This window comes from Pyxicephalus adspersus, chromosome 6, assembly GCF_032062135.1.
Source record: "Pyxicephalus adspersus chromosome 6, UCB_Pads_2.0, whole genome shotgun sequence".
In the NCBI taxonomy this organism is placed as follows: Eukaryota; Metazoa; Chordata; class Amphibia; order Anura; family Pyxicephalidae; genus Pyxicephalus; species Pyxicephalus adspersus.
Genome location: NC_092863.1, coordinates 28915505 through 28937213, shown reverse-complemented (window position 1 = coordinate 28937213; position 21709 = coordinate 28915505). Strand labels below are relative to the sequence as shown.

General features: G+C 35.2%; 1 protein-coding gene across 1 annotated transcript in view; it reads right to left on the bottom strand.

Moving 5' to 3' along the window:
* Positions 1 to 21184, bottom strand: part of LOC140333373 (kelch domain-containing protein 3-like) — a 37530-nt gene extending 16346 nt beyond the window's left edge. The window contains exons 1-12 of the mRNA XM_072415023.1: positions 21046 to 21184; positions 19244 to 19312; positions 16607 to 16679; positions 14643 to 14685; positions 13766 to 13844; positions 12190 to 12278; positions 10873 to 11019; positions 9274 to 9325; positions 9063 to 9163; positions 7132 to 7217; positions 6202 to 6283; positions 3383 to 3468 (exon numbers count right to left, since the gene is read on the bottom strand). Of these exons, the coding sequence (XP_072271124.1) occupies positions 3383 to 3468; positions 6202 to 6283; positions 7132 to 7217; positions 9063 to 9163; positions 9274 to 9325; positions 10873 to 11019; positions 12190 to 12278; positions 13766 to 13844; positions 14643 to 14685; positions 16607 to 16679; positions 19244 to 19305 (900 nt within the window). The 5' untranslated portion in view covers positions 19306 to 19312; positions 21046 to 21184. The remainder of the gene's footprint in view (positions 1 to 3382; positions 3469 to 6201; positions 6284 to 7131; positions 7218 to 9062; positions 9164 to 9273; positions 9326 to 10872; positions 11020 to 12189; positions 12279 to 13765; positions 13845 to 14642; positions 14686 to 16606; positions 16680 to 19243; positions 19313 to 21045) is intronic.
* Between the last annotated feature and the right edge of the window lie 525 nt (positions 21185 to 21709).

The window sequence follows — 21709 nt, the reverse complement described above, 5'->3', positions numbered from 1 at the left end:
TTTTGACAGACTGCGCAAGTGCTAATTGCAAGTGAATTTCCATCACCTGTGCGCTTAAATTTGAGCATATATAAGGGTGTTGTTTAACTTGCTTTTTCCTTTTGTCTTTTTTTTGGAGGGGCTGTTGTTTTGTGTGTTATCCTAATTAATGTTGCTGCATTTGATACTTTGCTTATCCTTTAGCACAACAGCTCCTTTTTTTTGAACTTTGAATGTTTTAATGTCCATCTGGCAAATTTGAAGCGAATGTTAATGCTATGTTATTGTGTTTGTGGCCATATTGTTTGATTGCAAAATTCTTCCTTTATTACCACTTTTCAATGTTTGTCCTGCATCATTTTTTTCTAATCCAGTTTTCCACCCTTGATAGGCCAAAATTGCATATTGGTTTGGTAAGTATTTTTTGAATGCAATATTTGTTGGACCATTTTTTAATTATTTTGGCTTTACATGGAAGTGTGGGTTTACATTTGCTTTGTTTGTTCTTTTTAATTTATTTTGTCATTTAGTGTAAATTTAGTAATGCGATGTGTGTGTTTTTGTGTTTTTATATTTTATTGTGACCTTTTTGCAAATGTTTCTTTTGAATAAAGTTGTTTGTAAAATCTTGTTGTTTGATTTTTGGGGGTTTGTTATGTGATCTCCTTTCCAATCTCCCAGGACATACAGTTTAACCACCTGGCCGGTTAGCCCACACCTGGTTCGGGGTAAGAAAACTTGCTACTATCGGTTAGCCTGAACCAGGCGCGGGGTAGCTAAAAATATAAACACGCGTTACAGTGCAATCGGATTGTCATACAACATTGTATGACAATCGGATTACAACTGAAAAAAATACTTACCTTGTTCCTGCAGCTCCTCCGGAGACGTCTTCTGTCTTCATCCGGCGTGTGCAGTGACGATCTCCGGGGTTTCCCAGTGACGTCGCTGCAAGCGTTGGTGCGGGCGGGAGGCGGGGCAGGAAATTTAAATCACTCAGTATTGAACTCAATACAAAAAAGCTGTATTGAGTCCAATACAAAGAAATCTTTATATAATATATATATATATATATATATATATATATATTTGTATTATATATATATATATTATATAAGCTACTGTACAGTTACATTGCATTATACACTATTTTTTTAAGGATTTTTTTTTTTATGTTTTATAACATTTTTTTTTAAAGTTTATTATTAAATTTATTAAATTTTGGACATATTTCGGTGAGTTATGCCTCTGAATTATAGCCTACAATCTACAATAAATTTCCATGCAAAAAATGCAATGCTTTTTGCATGGAAGTACGGAAAGAATTAGAACACCTGGCGTTCGTGTATGCGTCCCTTGACGATTCCTGATGATATCGGTGATATCAGTCCATCCACGGGGGTCGTAGCGGGAAATTCAAATATTTTGTATTGGATTCAATACAAAGTCCTGTATCCAATCCAATACAAAATATAGTTATGTGGTTTTGTCTATATGTATGTGACGTTGTAATGAAAATGCATATGTATTTCTATACATTTAAATGTATTTTGACATACACACACAAGTGAAATTACTAAATGTTCCTTAATACATGTAGTATAATATGTTTGCCTATAATCCTTTACTAAAATATTTGATTTCTCTAAAGTCAAACTGGAACAAAATTTTTATCAGGTCACAGATGTTTGTTTACATATTTTTTTACACTCATACTTTTGTGTGATGACATATTTGAAAGTGCCACTTAGTATATATCCAGCTTGATAGAAATTAGTTTGCAGTGTTGCAACCAAAAGAAAAAGTAACAACAAGTGCAACAAATGTAACTATAAATGAAGCAAGTTTGTGATTGAGTAGAATGTAACATAAAAAATAGCACTTACACAAAAAAACATTAAGCATTAAGATTCAAACTGACCTGTAAAATAGACTAGAGATGCGCACAGAACAGGGCGCAGGTGTGCGCTAATCAATTGCTATCACCTCACCATTGAGGTTAACATCTACTCCTGAATCGTGCAGCTGAAAATTAATCGCCTTAATTGGCGTATTCGAGATCCTTGCTCATCTTTGCAGGAAACCGGCAGGTGAGTTCACTAGAACTCGGGTCCGATTCGCCGTAATAGAGCTTGCTGACCAGCGCGTACGTGCATTTTATTCATAAATCAGGGCTAATGACTCAGGCTCATGTGAGTGCGCAGATGATCTTTGTGCAGCACTGTGCTATATGTCAGAGCTATATTTGGTGATCACTAGGAAACGCATGGAGACACTTCAACCAAACTTGCTATGTTCCACCATCACTCAGAAACACACGGAGACATTTAAACCAAACTTGCTAGACATAAAACCACTGATCTTTTTACAGGGCTGTGGTATATCACAGAGGTATATAAATGTATAATAATAGTGTGTGACTGTGGGGGGGCATTAGAGTGTCAGCTCCCCTGTACAGAGACTGATGGGTCTAGCTCAATGTTTCATTGTATATGGTATATGTTAAAGCTATAAAAAACTGTATATAACATTGGATGTGTGTATGTATGTATTTGTGTATGTATGTATGTGTGTATGTTCCACCATCACTCGAAAACGCATGGATACATTTCAACCAAACTTGCTATACATATGACTGAGACTCATCTGAGTGCACCAGTCATCTTTGTACAGCACTGTGCAATATGTCAGAGCTATATTTGGATGTATGTATGTGTGTATGTCATCACTAGGAAACGCATGAAGACATTTCAACCAAAATTGCTAGACATGACTCAGACTTGTGTATAGAGACATTTAAACCAAACCTGCTGGACATAGGACACAGCTGATCTTTGTACAGGGCTGTGGCATATTTCAGAGCTATATTTGGATGTAAGGATTAAGTAAAACAGAAAAAAGTGAAAAGCAAATAAGAACAAGAGGAAAAGAACACAATGTCACCTAAGCACTTGTCCTTCAGGGTGTTATCAAGTCCAAATGGTCAGTGATAAGCAAACCTTATCATGCAGCATACCTGAATATTTATGGTATATAGAATACCTTTCAGATGTGATACCCATAGTGGGAATAGCAATACATGGCAGATATTCAGGGTATTGGTCTTTTTCTGCTTTAAGGATAGATCCTGTATTCCAAGTAGTAATAAAGTAGTAATAAAAATGAGGCAGAGGGCAAGACTCACAGTAGTCTAAAAGGCACAAGAAGCCCTTTAGCTTCACAGTTACAGCCAATGACAGCTACATTTTTTACCTAAAAATTCATCTTCCAAATGTACTACTTATAATTTACTCTTATAAACATGATTGCTTTGAGAATTTCCTTTGTTCACTTTAGTTGGGCTTTAATTTTAAATGCCCTGTGTAACGGATTGGGACTGCAAGAATGGGATACATTTACTTACATGGCTTTGCATCACAAAAGAAGTATGTTTATATCTGCATGCTGGTGGAATCCCAAAATAAAGAGGTGTTTTCCATTTCATCCTTGCTGCAGAAACAGACAAGTATGTGTTCAAATAGTCAAATATTCAAGGCTATTTTTCCATTAACTTTTAAAAAATTAACACCAGTTAAGGCTCAGACTTCACTGTCATTTCTATAAAAATGTTTTTTTGTAGTTCTACTGATGTTGCATTCCAACCAAAACATGTGAAAGACAAAAAAGTTGACGTTCAATAGCATTCATATATAGAATAGTTTTTTACTAATTGGATTAGATCTTAAACCACACTGAAGCAAGTTCAAACAACAAAAATCTGTATTTGTTATATGTTTGTATATCTGTATCTATCTGTATGTTTGTATATCTGTATTATCTATATCAACATTATAGGACTGTATTATTACTTGCACAATGTCAAAGCCTCACAAATGTACAAATTATAGATCAGAGTTTGTTAGGCACACAGATTATCAATAGGAATGTCTTCTTTCCGACAATAACAATAAGTGTTCGATCTTTATATTTCATCACTTTACTGAAAAGTGATATGAATTACTGAATTCCATTCAGGATCAGTTTATCTGCAGAAAAACAATTTAAGCCTTCTCTGACAACATTTTTAGCATGTATGAATCCTTAACACACTTCCCAATTGAGACTCATCTACTTAGAAGTTATTCATAAGAGATGTAAGATGTAATAATTCTAGGGGCATGTATTACCTCTGATAAAATATAAAATGATAGCACCCTTTCTAAGCGGCTATATTCATCAGATTTGGTAATTATTGTGAATTGAAAAATGGACCACCTGTCCATAAATATTTAAACGTGCAATTTTTAAGAATAGTTAAGGTATCACTTTTTTTTTTAATTAGTATAGACTATTTGGAGACTATTGTTACAGGTAAACATTGTTAGAGACTAACTGGTAAAATTCTAAATTTCTATGCTGTAATAAGAACACAAAATATTCATGATCCATCTACATTTAAAAAACATAAAAACAGATCATGTGCTATAATGTCCTTGTTTTTTTAAGTTCTGGTCTCTACATAGAGATACCCAAATGATCAGCAGTGAAAAGGAAAGGACCCCTATCCAAACTCCTAAAAGGGAACAACTTTTTTGCTACCCAAATGAGCTAGGCCCATTTGTGTATGTGAACTATTATACATAATATATTTTTTGTGACAATTACTATGGATATGTCTGCCTATCTATGCAAACAAATTAAATATTTTTACCATATGTTCCTCAAACATAATAATAGCTCTGTAAATATATTATACCTGTTATAATTACAGAGGAGTCTAATCAGGAAGAACATCTTTATTGAAAAAAAAATTATGGATGCTATAAACAGCATCATCTCATTGTCTTGCTTAAGCCATTATATTTTGCAATATTTAGTAGTATAATGAACAGGAGTCATTACAACTAAGCTCCATTGTTATAGAGAGAAACTTCCACTGATTCAGATTGTTCAGCAGGGCTTAAGCATTTCTAAAACAGATTAGAACTGTGTTTATGGCAACATCCTAATAAACAGTACTACATCAATACTTATTGTATTTCTGCCAAGACACTCATAGCTAAAACAAATTTTTCTATCACTTTGTTCTGTGCTTACCCTTTAGTGACATTACATACTGTTTTATACCCGTTGTTTGAGTGTCATTTTCTGGTAAGCACTGGCTAATCTCTCCATAGTGTTGAACATTATATTCATATAGGCATCTGTCATTTCTGGAACAACAACTATTTCAAGAATGGAATAATGATACCCACAACTAAAAGAATTATATTATCCTGTCGGCATATAAAGACCAAATGGTGCTTCCAGCTTTACTTATTTATATTTTATATCTAAGGATAGACATGATAATACCAATTTTTTTCCAATATGTCCAGATGGTGGAGGGGAGTATTATGCTGTAAGTAGTAGATTCAGTGGTATATGTTCCCCTCTGAGCCAACATTACCAGGTGTAGGCCACAATAACATGTTTATTATTTCATCACTGTAAATATTGTATCACCTTACTCATATGGAATAAAAGCATTAATAAGCATTATATTTTGAAGTTTAGCTACTCAAAACCCCAGTCTTTTCTCTTTCTTTCTTTTTTCGCAATACCATGATGCCGGTGTCTATGTCTGAAGATCATAAGGGCAGCTAGGGAGAAGAGCTTGGTGAATCTTATAATACTGTATTGCATTCGGCCTGGCCACACTATATTACTGTAATTGTAGCACTCATGATTACCCTTAGAACTGGATACTAATGTAGAACTGCCCATTTCTCTCTTTTCTTCTTCAATTTTTTTTGCCTCCTTTACTTTTTATTTTTTTTAATCTTTTATCTCATTATCTATTTTGCTCTCCTTTTTTCCATTTCCAACTCATTAGTTGTTATCAAAGTAATTTCCCTTTCTGTCTGTAAACAATAATTGTTCTAAAAAAGAAATAATGAATCTACTTACAAAATCAAAAGGTAATAAAACTAGGTTACTTTTGGAACTGGTAATGCTATTGACAAGTTGCATCATTTATGTCAATTTTCTTTTTGCCTATTTAGCCCAAAGTATTAAAGTTACACTTCATTACTTTACATTTTGATACGTCTCAGATTTATATGTTTATGTTTATATCTGCTAAAGTAATTATTATGTATACACATATTAAACTGTATTTGTTTTTACTTAATTGCTTTTCTACTTTTCTTTGCCTTGTCTGAATAACAAATTACATTCATCATCTAGTCATGCATTTCTTACCAAGACTTAATTTCATGACATCACATTTCAGCACTTTGGTCTCATTTTCACACTCTGCAATTCCACCAAATAGATAAATATCCTGTTAAGAGATTGCAGAGAATTCATTACAGTATACTGGTTAGAAGATGTCTAAAGGCTATGTCCATAGTCCCACTCTCTAAATATGCTTCTATTATAACTTACTAATAAATCATGCAAATTATAAACTCTGGACAAAACAAGGAAAAAAATATAAAAAACAGAAGAAAATGGGTTCCTGTCACAATAATTTCACAATCAGACACTTTTTGGGTCATATTAATAAGTTTTCAATTAGTTTGAATTAGTGAATTAGTGAATCCATGATACAATTCATCATTTACAATGTATTATATACATAGGAGGCAATTCTGTTGCACAGTAAGGCAATGATTTACGGAAGCAGTTAAACAGATTATGTGACAGGTTTATATGTTGATAAAGAAAATATGCTTGATATAAATTCCCCATTAGTATTTATTAGAATACCTACTTTATAGATATTCACATATGCTTTATTAGCTGTCGCACTGTCAATCCAATTCATCCATTTTTAATTCTTATCAATAATAATTCCTAATTATACTGGCAACTGAGTAGACAGAACAATCATAAAGTAAACAAAGAATACATTTTTCATCCTTATTACATTTTTATAGTATTGACATACTTTTACAAAGCACATAGAGAATTTTGTAATCCTAAAGAAGCTTGTGATGGGCTTTCTATTCCAGAATCATTATGGTGATGTCCTAATTAATCCACCACTAACTGTTCTTGAAAATATATGAAATGGTGACCTTTTATTACTAGGTTACTAACACAAAGAAAATGTATGAATAAAATAAAAGTGCTCTCACCAGTTTCATGTTATCAGTGTTTAGTAAAGACATGTTTGTACTATAGTACCTTATCATGGTGTGCCGTAAATGAATGGTATTTTCTTCCAGCAGGGGTTTCCCCTTTGATTTCACAACAGTGCCAAGTTAAAGTAGCTAAAACAGAGCCAAAGATATGTAATCAAAACATAATATTGCTATTCACAAATAAAAGGCTTTGGTAGCAAATCATCAGTTTGTCTTCAAGTTTATTAACGCAACTGTTTACAAAAATAACTATTGATTTCTACTACTATAATTCATTTACTCTATTGACCTTCAACATTAGGGACTCTAGAAACAGATAATTAGAGGTACAGCACAAGTTATACATGATTATATATATATATATATATTTATATATATATATATATATATATATATATATATACAGTGGTACCTTGGTATAAGTTTTTAATCCGATCCAGATCCTTGGATTTATACCAAACAGGACTTATACCAAACATATTTTCCCATAGGAAATAAAATAAAAATGATTAATCCTTTCCCATGGAAAAAAAAACCTATTGTATTGGCATATTACACATTGATGGGGCTGTATGCAATAATTTAAACACTGCTTAATAATAAAATACATAAATACAAAAGCAATTAGATGAAATAAATGAAAAGTTAACCTCACTTTACCTTGCTGAGAAGAATCGAGTGCCTACAAGGATGGTGCTGATAAGGGAGGGGGAGAAGATGTTATGTAATTCATAGAGAGTTATAGCGCGGGTTGTTCACTGAATGGTAGCAACTGGCGTACTGATGCTCGTGGGCAGTCATGGCTTTGTCCCAAGAGAGAGGTAAATAAGGGGAGTGCGCAGTGTTGTGAGTCATTTTGACCCATACAAGTTCTAGCACAAAGGTTTTACACCAAGCAAAGTTTGTATACCAAGCAAAAGTCCAAACAGGACTTTTACCAAGTTGGACTTATTCCAAAATGGACTTACACTGAGGTACCACTGTATATATAGTTAAAACAGGTAACTGTTTCCTAATTTAAAAACAAATTCTTTGGTAAACCCAATACCATATTTACTGTTTATAAAATGGGCAAAATAAATAATATATCCCCAATAAAACTAAACCTTTTAGAGATACGGAGCCTGATTCATCAAGCCAAATCTGAAGCTCGCTCACGAGCTTTCAGCCGTCAAGAATACACTGGCGTATTCCCCCGGCAGTTATCAACTGAAATGATCAATCGCTCCGAGCTGCGCATCTCTGTGAGCTTTACGCTGGCGAGCTTGCATTAAAAGTCACTGTTCCCCTAAAAAATCTCTCTTTCAAATAGCACACATCTTTCACTTAGCCCTGAATAAAAATATTTGGGCTGTTCAATGTTTCAGATGTTTCAAACATATATATATATTAGCTGAGAAATAGGCATCTTTTTAAATGACCTAATATTTTCAGGTTCATAAAGAGTTACCTGCTTTCAGCGCCTTTCTAAACGCACACGATGCAGGTCCCAAGGATCCGAGAGCTCTCTTTTGCCAGCAAACTAGATTTTTCCCACAAGAGTCACAAGCACACACACAAGTTCTTGTTTGCTTCTATAGATATATATGTATATATACATCCTATTTAATGTACAGCGCTGCGTAATATGTTGGCGCTATATAAATCCTGTTTATTAATAATAATAATAATCAGAGCATAACAGATCCTCCTGAATCGCACAGCTGCAAACTTATTGCCTTAATTAGCGTATTCTCGACCCCTATTGCTCATTTATCAAGGCAGGAATTTGTCTGGCAAGTAAACGCGAGTGTACTGGCACTCGACACCAGCTCGTGGATTTGCATATCATATATCGGCGCATATATATGCGCAGCGAGCTTACGCGCACTTGCTTGATAAATCAGGCCCACGGTGTTGATGTAAAGGAACTTTGAGGGACGTTCCCTGCTATTACATTTGTTTCAATCTGATTTTTTATAAGAAGTAATTTACCTGTGTCCAGCTCATGCACATCATCATAGAACACGCCATCCATTGAGCAACCTCCAAACATATATATCTGTGGTCCAACAGTAGCAAATACATGTCCAAACCTGAGCACAAAAAGGTACTAATGCTTTTACAAGCTATTTAAATTGTCAATGAAAACACAGGTGATAGTAAAAATAAGTAAGCATTGTATTAACATTATGTGAATTGTTACCTTGCCTCAGGAAGTGAGCCAGATGTTTTGATTGGTACCCATGTTTCAGATACTAAAGAAATACATTAAGGAAACATTTCACTAACCAGTGCATTATACTCAGGGGAACACAATGCAGCAGGACATGAAACCATCAAGTATAACACACATTTCCTGTACCTTAAAATATTGATTCAATATTGCTGATGTTGCTCTATGTGTTTTTGGCAACTTGTGGTATGGGTTTGAGTTTTTGGAATATTAACTAAGGGCTCTATTTATAAAACTGGACATCTGACGTTCCTCTAAACATTCCCTGGTTTGAATCTTCCAGATCTGTGTTTCAATGACAGTAATTGATTATCTTTTTTATAAATAGAGCCCTAAAAGTGTTGATCAGCCACTCAACAGGGGGAACAGAATAATAAAATATATGTGACTAGTGGGTAGGACTCTTGCCTTTGCAGCACTTGAGTCCCTGGTGCAAATCTTGGCCAAGACCCTTTCTGCGTTCTCCCAATGTTTGTAAGGGATTCTTTCTAAAAACATACAATTAGGGTAATTGGCTTCCCCAAATTATTTGAAAAGTTATAGAGAATATTAGACTTGGTGGGGCTGCCTTGAATCGGTGCTTATGTGAATCTCCTAACATCCATGAATGCATGACCAAGAGCAATGCTAAAACTTTTTAGCTTTTTATTTTTACCATAATGATGAGGTAAATGACTAAGTAAAGGATGAAAAATATTCTTCTGGCATATGCCAGAAAAGTTAATTTCTTGGGTTGAGGTCTACTTCAGATACACATCAGAGCTAACACTGTAACTTGTAAAGAGGCTGGTCACATTTATTTGATAGTACCATTGGTATGGACTGTGTAGTTGTCAGGCCCGGGTCATTACCAGTGTTCCCCAGACACCAGCCCCCTATTCTATAGCCGCAGTCTTCGCCTATAGCAATCCCCGCTCAGCCTTGGGAGACTGGTTGCGTCTTCCAGCACTCGGTTGTCCCCACTTGGTGCGCAAGGGATGGTGTCTGGAGATAGGCTGGCAGTTGACCCGCAGCCCACAATACAGAGTACAAAATGTCAGAAAATCCAAAAACAAGCAAAGGTCAAAAACGAGGTCAAAAACACAGGAGATCAGTCCAACAAGGGAAAGGGCAAAAACAGAGTCGGGGTCACAAGCAGAGGTCTATAACAGAGAAAAACTTAAAAATCACTCCCAACACAAGTAAGCCCAGCAGAGGCTATAACGGGCACATCTGACAGGGAGCAGAGAGGCTTTAAAGCCCCAGCAGCCAATGACAGCATGGAATTGATTAGGAACCACTCAGCTAATTATCTGCACACAGCTCCAATTCCCCTCAGTTGTGGGGCCTAATACAGAGGATGCCCAGGGAAAATCCTGAAACCCCAGTGCTACCGCAAATAGGATGCACGCTCCCTCCTGTGGTGGGGCATTGCCTGGGAGTGTAAGCCCAGAGAGCGCCTCCTAACAGTAGTATTATGATATTAAGCCCATGTTGGCATGTATTTTGTCTGCAAAAACCCAAAACTAAGACATTGCAAATTATGACTATACTTTATAGAATAATGTAAAAAAAACTGCGTTTACATACCTGTATTAAACATATGCAAGTCATCTACAGCTCTCCCATGATAAATGCCACCAAAAACAAAAATATTCTCTCCAACAGTTGCAATACTGTGGCTCAGGGTTTGGGGAGCAGCTTCATTTGTTTTTAGTCTGTCCCATGTTAGAGTACCTAAAACAGATTTGTAATCAAGACAGTATACTTGGAAGCATGGTTAAGTTAGATAGACTGCAAAAATCATAGATAGTTTTATGTGTAAAAAAAAAAATTTTTAAATGTATTGCAGTCCCTAAACATCCTAATAATATTAGTATTTTCAGTGGTGGAAGTGGTGGCGGTGAAAAATCACAAACTGCCCCAGTGAACCCTGAAGTGGGTCCTAAACAACTGACTAATGAAAATCTGGGAGACGGACATCTGCTACTCATCAATAATCACACTGAGAGCCTGTTCCCACTAGATAAATGTTTCTCAATTTTTTTTTTATCGTGAGGGGACCCTTGAAATAACTTTCAGGTCTTCAGGGAACCCCTGCTATAATTACTATATCCACAGCTCACAGTACATTAGTGTGGTGGTCAGAAGGAAGAATGACAATTACATTGCTGGTCTTTGGGAACAATGTCACCCTTACAGAGAGCTAAAATATATCATTGGTATATCAGTGGTCCTGCGGACCACTAAAATCGAGACTCCCGACTGCGCATGCACGGGGAGCCAGGAAACCTTCCCCAGAGTGACGTCATTACGACATAACCCAGACCACTCTCCCATCGCAGGTCTGAGCGCAGGTCAGGCCTGAGGGACACAGCCCGCCCACTTGCCTGAGCCTGGGAACTGTACTGGGTATGTGGTCCGTGGCTCTAGCTGGAGCGCCCCCCCAGCGGGGTCCACCGACCAGAGCCGCAGACCAGCAAAATTTTCTTGCGGACCACTGGTTGGCGACTGCTGCACTAGTGAATTACTAAAGCACATGTTTCATGTGGAAATGCATTCATTAAAGAAATGCAAGGCAACACATAAGACTTTTGCTGGTGCTCTGGATTGACATTTATTCCTAATGACATCCCCAAATACACCATGTAAATGCACTGAAGTGCATTGCAGCATGCACTTTGTGTTTTATGTGCTGCTGAACACAGCCTGTGTTTAGTAAGATGCATGACATCCCTAAAGTCAGAATAAACTCCTAATGGATTTGCTATTTTTTTTTTTACTGAGAAAGGGGGTTGTGTTTAGTGAAAGTATTAGACCTGACAGCTATCACATATAGACAATGTGCAATTTTGTTTGCTTATGAAGGCTGCATGTGGTGAAAAACGCTATTTTACTTTTTCTTACCTAGGTCAAATGAATACATTCCTGGAAGACATTCTTCAGCACTTTTATCACAACATCCACCATATAAATATATTTTTCTTTTCACTATACTGTAAAAAGATTTTAAAAAATGTTGTTTGATAAGAAAATGGTATTTTAACTAGCCACATAACAAACAAGTAATTTGTATGCATTCAGTGGCCAAGAATGTAAAAACCCCTGTCCATACAAGGTAAGACTTTGACTTTCCCAGATATTGTCCAATGACTCATAAGTTCCTGAAAAACATAAAATCCTTATTTGCCCAAGGGTGAAGATAAGATGTTCTGTCAGATTATGATCCTGAGTTTATTCCAAACAGATTAAGCTTTAGTCTACCATTGTGATGGTGTAGTTGTAACTAGGATAATTTGGACCAAGTGACATATTTAGAGACCTTAAGTTACAAATATCCATACTTAAACTACTTCAAAATGTTTTTCATAATTTCCTATAGATAAAAGACATAAGGTTCATATTTGTCTGCTGATAATTTCCATACAATCAAGAGTACATATTAATATTCAGTGTTCTACCCAAGGTCTTTAAGGGGCTGGGTGGCTAGCACAGTGGTCTTGCAGAACTAAGACCCCAATTCTGAATGTTAGGCAGTGCACTATTTGCATGAAGTTTGTGTATACTCTCTATGTTTGTGTGTTCCTTTGGCCCCTCTGGTTTCCTCCCACAAACATACTGGTTTAATTAGCTGCACCTAAAATTGTTATTAGACTATGATAGGGACCTTAGATTGTGAGTGTCTTATTACCAAGACTATGGACTGCATATTATGTTGGCACTATACAGTATACATTTTTTACTGTGTTCTTTTCTTTTCTACACAAGATGGATGATTCAAAACTTTGACCTACTCAGCATCCTCAGTGTTAATCAACCAAGTGCTGTTCTCCACATAACAGACATGTAAAGCACACATATCTCACACATATATTTATGCCCTCTACCAAGGCATGATCAGTTCACTTATTTACTCTTTTGTGTGGACAAAGAAGAGTATGTTAAAAAAAAATACCTGCATAACAATACTTCGGACTGTTTTGAATGCTGCAGTGATGTAGCTGGACCCCCTTCTCAGCTCTAACTTTAGTTATGGTTCTGCCAATAGCAAAGTAAGCCTTGAGCAATCTATAGAAACTGTGAATGCAAATTGGACAAGGCTTCCTGAGCTTCGGCCAGGACCTTGTCTGAAATAAGGGATAAGGAAAGAATACAATCCAATGCTTAAGTACACACCATTTTGTTTATATAATATTTGGAGGAGGATGGGACAAATAACTAGAACTATCAGTAGAGCAGCTTACATGGTTCAGAATAGATTTGCCGATATAATCTTTAAACAGCTATGGGCACCTTAAAAGACACACTGTGTAATGGGAACAGGTCCTATTAATGTATTAGGCACTTCATAGTGATACATTTATGCTACATTTGCTTAACTATTTAGGAATGCTGCTTCTGAAATAAAACACAGTGACATACAATTGCAAAAGTGATAATGATTATGAACTTCACTGTTATTGTTTACCATGAAAATACTTACAACATGTCATGGCCCTCTCTAGGTGTTGGTATGTTTCCAGTCTGGGGAATGAGCTCCCATGTTAAGTCATTGGAAGAAACTGTTAAAGAAAATCTATTATGTTGTTATATAATACTTTTCTATTGTTAATTACAGATCCAAGGATGAAACAGAAGCCAATGGATTCCACTGAACCCTTCCAAAGCTGTTTTTTTATCTGTTGTAAGCTGTTTCTCTCCAACAGTTGTAAATTATCAAATCTGTTATTCTAGTGTGAATAAATATGCTTTATATATGTATCTAGTTTAAAATGTCGGTTGACACTGATTGAGTGATGTATATTGAATCCAGATTTGTTCCTTGATAATTGGTCACAATTTCCTACAATTCAAATAATATCTATGCTTTCATAAATTACCATTGAAATAATTAACATGTGAAACTTTGGCAAAAGCAAAGGATTAAGAGGCTAAATAAAACTGTGAAACTGCAATTTAAGAGCCTATTCTATAAAATATACAGTCCTAACCATGAAGAAAATGAATCTTCTGCACCTTTGGTCCGTTTTATGAAATGCAATGGTGTTACTGTTCCTACGGCCCATAATATCCAGGGAGCCCAACAAAGCTTCCAGTTGCTTATGTTTACAATGTTCTTCATTAACCGCTAACAATAGACCCTTTTTATCCATCAAAGGCATACCCTTCTCATTTAGCTGTTTAAAAAAAAAAACAAGAAAATGTACACATTTTTTTTCTTAAACTAGCAGTTATGAGATTGAAAAAAAACTTCAGCATCTTAGATACGAAGGGCCCTGTTATGAATTTTCTTTAGCGCTCTGTAGCTTTTTGTGACACATGATGTTGCAGCTATTCAAAAAATATAGATAAAAACTTACTTGTGAGCATGTAAAAGTCATTGAAATACAATGGATTCTCATCCTACAAAACAGAAATTCCAAGTTATAATTACATAGTTACATAGTACATAGTAGGTTAGGTTAAAAAAAGACAAAAGTCCATCAAGTTCAACCACTAGGGAAATAGAGATATCCCAGATATAAAACCCTATAAGACATAGAAGAATCCCTTCCTTTTCCGGAGCTTCAACTTCTTTTCCTTCAGACCCAAAGAGTGGCCTCTTGTTCTTTGTAATGATCTCAAAGTGAATAATTGGGAAGAGAGTTCTCTGTATGGACCGTTTATATATTTATACAGGGTGATCATATCCCCCCTAAACGTCTCTTCTCAAGGGAGAATAGATTCAGTTCAGCTAATCTCTCCTCATAGCTGAGCTCCTTCATTTGTTTTATTAGTTTAGTTGCCCTTCTCTGCACTCTCTCCAATTCCACAATGTCCTTTTTTGTGAGCTGGTGCCCAAAACTGGACTGCATATTCCAGATGTGGTCTGACCAATGCTTTGTACAGGGGCAGGAATATGTCTCCATCTCTGCAGTCTATTCCTCTTTTATAACAAGAAAGTACTTTACTAGCTTTAGATAGTGCAGCTTGGCACTGCATGCTGTTATTAAATCTTTGATCTACCAGAACCCCCAGATCCTTTTCCATTTCAGACTCCCCCAAATGTATTCCCCCTAGACATGATGAAGCATGCATGCTATTAGCTCCCCAGTGCATATCTTTACATTTATCTATATTAAATGTTATTTGCTACTTGGCTGCCCAATCAAACAGTACAACCAGGTCTGCTTGTAGATTATAAACATCATGTATGGACTTAATTCCATTACATAGTTTGGTGTCATCTGCAAACACAGAAATGGTACTTTTAATCCCAAACTCTATATCATTTATAAAGATAAGAACTAGGTCCAGCAGAGTATCATTTCTAGTTGGGGCTTCTATAAACTGTACCATAAAATTATCTTCCCTTTTTCTGTTCCTGTAGTACCATTACTCCAGTCAATGTAGTTGAAATCTTCCATGATTAAAACACTTCCACATTTCGCTGCTTATAATTATAATTATATAATCTATAATTATATAAAAAGTACCAAATGTTCCTACATAAAGTATCAATAACTGAATACATAGTTCTAACAGATGTTAAGATCATTTTAATGTAAAAATACACAGTAAAACTAGTGTTTAATAAGAATGAGAGTGTCCTTGTTTCCAGGAAATATTGTTCCAGTACATAATCCAATGTACTTTTAGCATTTAAGTGTAAGTTTAGTTTCATAAATGATACTTTCCTGCACATGTTGCTCTTCCCATGACTTGTGAACATCATTAGTCTTAAAATAAGCTTACTTACTTACCCAGAACAAGATTGCTGTAGTGCAAGGAATTCTGTTCTATGGTAAGAAAGAGGTAAAGTAATTCCCCATGGTCCAATAAATCTAATTAATTGCGAACCGTACTAACTCAACTCTTGCTCTCATTTATTTTCTTTGCCATCATTTTTTTTTCAAAAAGTACAACAACCAGTTTTAATAAGTATTTCATTCTGACTTTAAAAAGAACCTGTTCTTTTTTTCTATAAGCACAGCTCTATTTTACTTTAGATTACAGTTGTGATGATTAGTCAATTCATACATAATGAGACAATAAAAAGTCAACTTTATTTATGACACTTTATATTTGTATATTTTTAATGAACTTGCAGAACTTTTTGTAACATGAAAACAGTGAGTGAGTAAGTATACATGCAGTTCTTACAATACAGATGTATTGTAAAGCTTTGAAATATTCACCAATAGACAACATTTTTATGCATTATTTTACAAAATTTGAACTCAAATCAACATTATATTAAACAAAGACTGTTGCCATATTAGAATATAATAAAATATACAAAGCATGCAGTAACAGGATAATACTCACACAAATATTTGCTTACCAGATTGCTGTTTATAGAGCAGCCTCCAAAAATAAATGCGATATTGCCAGCAACAGTCAAAGCATGTCCATGCCTGCATAATGAATATTGCGAAACTTAAATTAAATAGATTTTACATGAAAATACACTATACATCACTTTCTGTTCTAAAATGATTTTACAGTCTAATGTAGCCAATAAATCCTGGGCAAGGTTCTCATCCTACCTTAAAAAATAAAACAAATGTAAACAAATGTAAAATAACTAATAGGAAATGCCTACTTCGGGTCAAGCAATAACCAACAGAGACTTAAAAAAACACAAATGTGACTTTAAGTGAAAGTCTAATGAAGTTGGCTTCACACCACAGCGCCCACAATTGCCCACCATCACCATATGGCCAGCTTGACAACGTACAGTGCCTGCATTGCCCTCAAACATATGGATCAGCATCTAAATGTTGTGCACCGCCTTTTGGGGAGTTGGAAGCAATGTCTTGGTATGCTTACTGGCAATGACTGCTTTTAAAATTTGGCCAATGGCAGACCTTATTCTGTCACTATATAATGTACCAGTGCCCTGATTGTGACTGCTTTGACGACACAAAGAGTCAGATTTTGACACCCCTGCTTTAGGCCACTGTCTATGTGACCTAGCTAAAAATTCGACCTTAAACTACATTAATGACATATGACTATGGTAGGGACATTAGATTGTGAGCTGCTTTGAGGGACAGTTAGTGACATGATTATGGACTTTGTACAGCGCTGCGTAATATGATGGCGCTATATAAATACTGTATAATAAAAAATACAAGTCACCAGTTCAACATACTACACTGATTTGGTTCACTGTTAGGCCATTTGCTTTAACTATAGTGCATAGATTTAGAAAGGAAGTGTAAATAGAGACTGCAGTAATAAAGAAATGACATTGAAGTGAGGTCTAGAGCACAGGAAATAGCTACTATATGGAAATTATTCAGGTAGGACTGTTATCATTTGTCAAGCCTAATTTGCAAACAGTACCACTTTTTCTTGTAAAGAAAGTAGTCACAACATTAGACATGTATTGGACTGATCAGTTAACAATTATTTTATGTGTATGGATACCTTTGAATATAAATAAAAAATATGTTTGTTTTATTAAATCCTCACCTATAATAATGATCCTGTATGTGTCTGTTAACATCACTATACATTACCATTCTAAAAAGAATAGCAGTCGGGAGGATTGTTCATTTAATTTGATAAATGTGAGTGTATGTTTGAAGTAGAATTAGGAGGCACGGGTGCCCTTGAGCTATGTCTGAACACAGGAAATAAAACATAAGTGCTAAATGCAGTAAAGATTTGATTTCCTTTTACCACTACGGACATAAAATTGTAATTGCATGGTACTTTTGGGAACAAAGGACAGGAAAAAGGAAAAAAAAAATCTTTTGTAGATGGAGGGATAAATATTAGAACAATAGAAACATGGCAGTGACTCTTCACTTTAGATTGTGCCTTGCACTCTGAGCTAAAACATGCAGAAATTGTCTGAGAGAATAACAACCAACACAAGGTCCTGTGTATTTCAATGTAGCTCTAACACTTTAAAATGTCACAACAGTAAGATAATGAGGTCAGGAGGCTTAATCAATAATGGCTTCTATCTGCTGATATGAATTACAGGGAAATGATTACTGTCATAAAACAAGCATCAAACCAAATCCACACCAGTGACAGGTAATGTTACAAAGGAGTTACAAGCAACAAGTTAAGTTAAAGTATATCTGAAGGTGAATCTTTCTTTAGATTTTGATTAAGTGGTGGAGGTCACAGTCAGAACTTATCACTGCCTAAAATTGAGGGCCTGATTTATTAAAGCTCTCCAGGGCTGGAGAGAATACACTTTTATCTGTAAACCTTAGTGATCCAGCAAACCTGGAATGGATTTTTAAAAAGTAATTAGCTATTTGTTAGCAAATGTTTTTAGTCCTGGACCAGATCCATTCCAGATTTTTTTGATCACTCGGCTTTACTAATAAAAGTGTATCCTCTCCAGTCTTGGAGAGCTTTAATAAATCCAACCCTTAGTCTCTATAACTGTCATGATTCTTCTTGTCGCTTTGACTTAAATTGAGTAAAAGTTCAACATTTTAGGTTTCCACCAGAATAAAAATAATGGGGATAACCAAGAGAGGACCCCAAACTAGAAAAATAGCCTCTTTGGGTCTCTTTCTTACATTCAATGGGCCTGATTTGTCAAAGGTCTTTAAGACTGGAGTGGATAGACTATTTTGGGTGAACCTTGGTAATCCAGCAAACCTGAAATGGATTTCTTAAAAATCATCTGCTATTAGAAAGCAAACATTTTCAATCTTGAGCAAGATCCATTCCAATTTTGCTGGTTCACCCATGATAATCGATCTTCTCCAGTCTTGGAGAGCTTTAATAAATCAGGCCCAATGAAACATTCTCTGGTGGAGAATCAATTACTGCCATTGAAAAACATGGATCTGGGAGATTCTCCACCAGCGAATGTTTCAGTAATGTTTCATATTCACTGCTTTATAAACAGACCCTTTTGAGTTTCTGTTTGTATTTGTAAAAGAAAACTTTCTACCAAGAAAACTTTCTACCAATATTATGTTATGCAGGAATTAACACCTACCTAGGCCTGGGTGGATCTCCACAGACATTCATTTTAATCCAATGCCCACTTGCGAGAGCCATTATGCAGCTTTAAGACAAAGAAAGCACAGAGATTAGTCATTAGTCTATAGATAATTCTTAAAACAAATTGTATGCCCTGTTTAGTGGTCTATATAAATCTTATTGGAGGCAAATCACATTGAAGCAAAACTAAACAAAAATGAAATGAGAAAACTAATGTTGTTGCCCAAATACACCAAATCTAATGCTTTTTGATAGGGCAGTCTATTAAATTCAGTCAAAGTCAAGATGAACTGAAATGTGGAAAGTCCTGTAATAATGTTTTATGTATTAATGTTACCAGAGACAAAGTTAGGGTCCGAGATTAAAATGTTATCGGGCTTGTATCATAACATAAAAAGTCTATCTCTTTCTGTCAAAGAGACAAAAAGAGATAGACAATCCGAAGTTCAAAAAGTGTCACCAGAACGAGAGGTGTGGGGAAATCATCCAAAACCAACTCACTAAGAGGAGAATTCCCTTCACATTGTAGAGAATACCAGAGACATCAAAAAAATACTGACACTACCTACTACCTATCCAAATTTAAAAAAAAAAGTAATCAGCTATTAAGACACTTAAAACTGCATGTGTTATAGCTGTGCAGTTCAGAGAAGTAACTCTAGTTTTGTTAATATGACGACATGGCTAAATTAAATATCAAATGTATAATTACTGGTTATCAAAATGTAATGCAAATTGTAATTCATAAGTAGATAAAATACACAATGTTCCAAAAGCAGCGTGTACAAAGAATAGATAATCTCTGTCAATGAAAATGCAATATTCTATAAGTGAAAAAGAAATACAAATTGTGAAGAACTGGTATACATAGAAACACAGTAATTAGTTTAATCAAATGACATACTCTTTTATTCATATAATGATCTACTTACCATAATTCTGTAAGGAAAAAAATAGTTCCTGTATATGATATATGTGAGCATGGATGTACTAGGTATAACAAAAGGACAAAAAATGTATGTTTCCTATATTTTGGATAATAGAAACAGTTACTTTAAAGTGAGGCACCAAAATAGAAGATGATTGGGCACCAAATTGAATACCTGAGCAGTTTGGCTACTAAAAAGAGCACCTGAGATAGTTGCCCTAGGTACCAGGGTCTAACAACAGCTCTGGATCTTAAAAAAAATAGGGCTCCTAAAGTATTAGGGCAATTGGGAGCTTTGCAAATGGCTAATATTTGAGTTAAACATGGGTGACATAAGGAACAGTGTGGTCATCAAATTGCAAGAAACTACAGGATTTGTTTTTGTGATTTAATTGATACTTTAAATTGGCTTAATAATGAGAAATGTTGGATTGGAACAAGCACATATCCCAGTCATATCTGCATTTGCAAGTGACAGCAAGTCTTTATCACAGGTTAGCCACAATGCAAAATATCCAGTACAATGATCCACAAGTTCATCCAGCGAATTCCAAACTTTGGAAAATTATTTAAAGTTTCACTTTCCCAAAATAAAGCATTTGTTTAAAACCCTGTAAAATTGTTCTTCAACTATTTGTTTTGTTGGTTTGCGTCCTCCAATGTTTCAGCACAAGTGTTCAACAATGTATTTCCATGACAAATTAGAAAAATACAACCTTTACTAAAGAAAGCTAATATACTAGTTCCTATAATGTTTATAGAAAATGTATACTGAACAATTTAAACCCCAAACCGCTCAAACAAGTGTTTCCAACCACAAGATAAACCACACACTTTATCCAGGCAGCACTGTACTTGTATTTACTTACCCGACACTCTCCCGAATGACTTTGTGAATATCCAAAGTATGTGTTTGATTGGACAATAAGTTATAAAGCCTTATTTTTTCTTTGGGGAAAAAGCCTAAAATAAGTCTAATACTATAGAAAGATCTCCTGAAGACTTCAACTTGCAGCTTTGATGAATAGTTTATTTAACTTGGCACTTGTTGCCATGGCTCAGAGCAAACAAAAGCAGCCAGTAAAGTATGAAATTTGCATGAACGGTTTCCGGATCAGAAGGGGAACACATTGTGATAATGCTGATATATTATACTCTTGTATACTGTTTCTTCCAGTCCAGGAGATCAAATCACCTTGGTGGGATGTGTATCTTGGGAACCAGGACGGTAGCAAAGTTTTTTACACTCTGTGACTATCCAAAAAACAAATAAACATTAGAGTGGGCAAAACTGAAAATATAATTAAAGGGTCATTTGGATAAAAGACAGAGTATCCTCTACAAGTACAACAGTACAGTATACCTTTTTAAGTTTGATCAAAAACAAGCTAACATAAAATATATTCTAATGTGTCACTTGTAACCCAAAAGTCAATGCTAGTATTTAAGCAAGGCGTACACTTTTTAAAGTATGACAAAGAAATATTTAAAATGATATATAATTTTAATTTACTGTATGGTCCAATTTGGAAC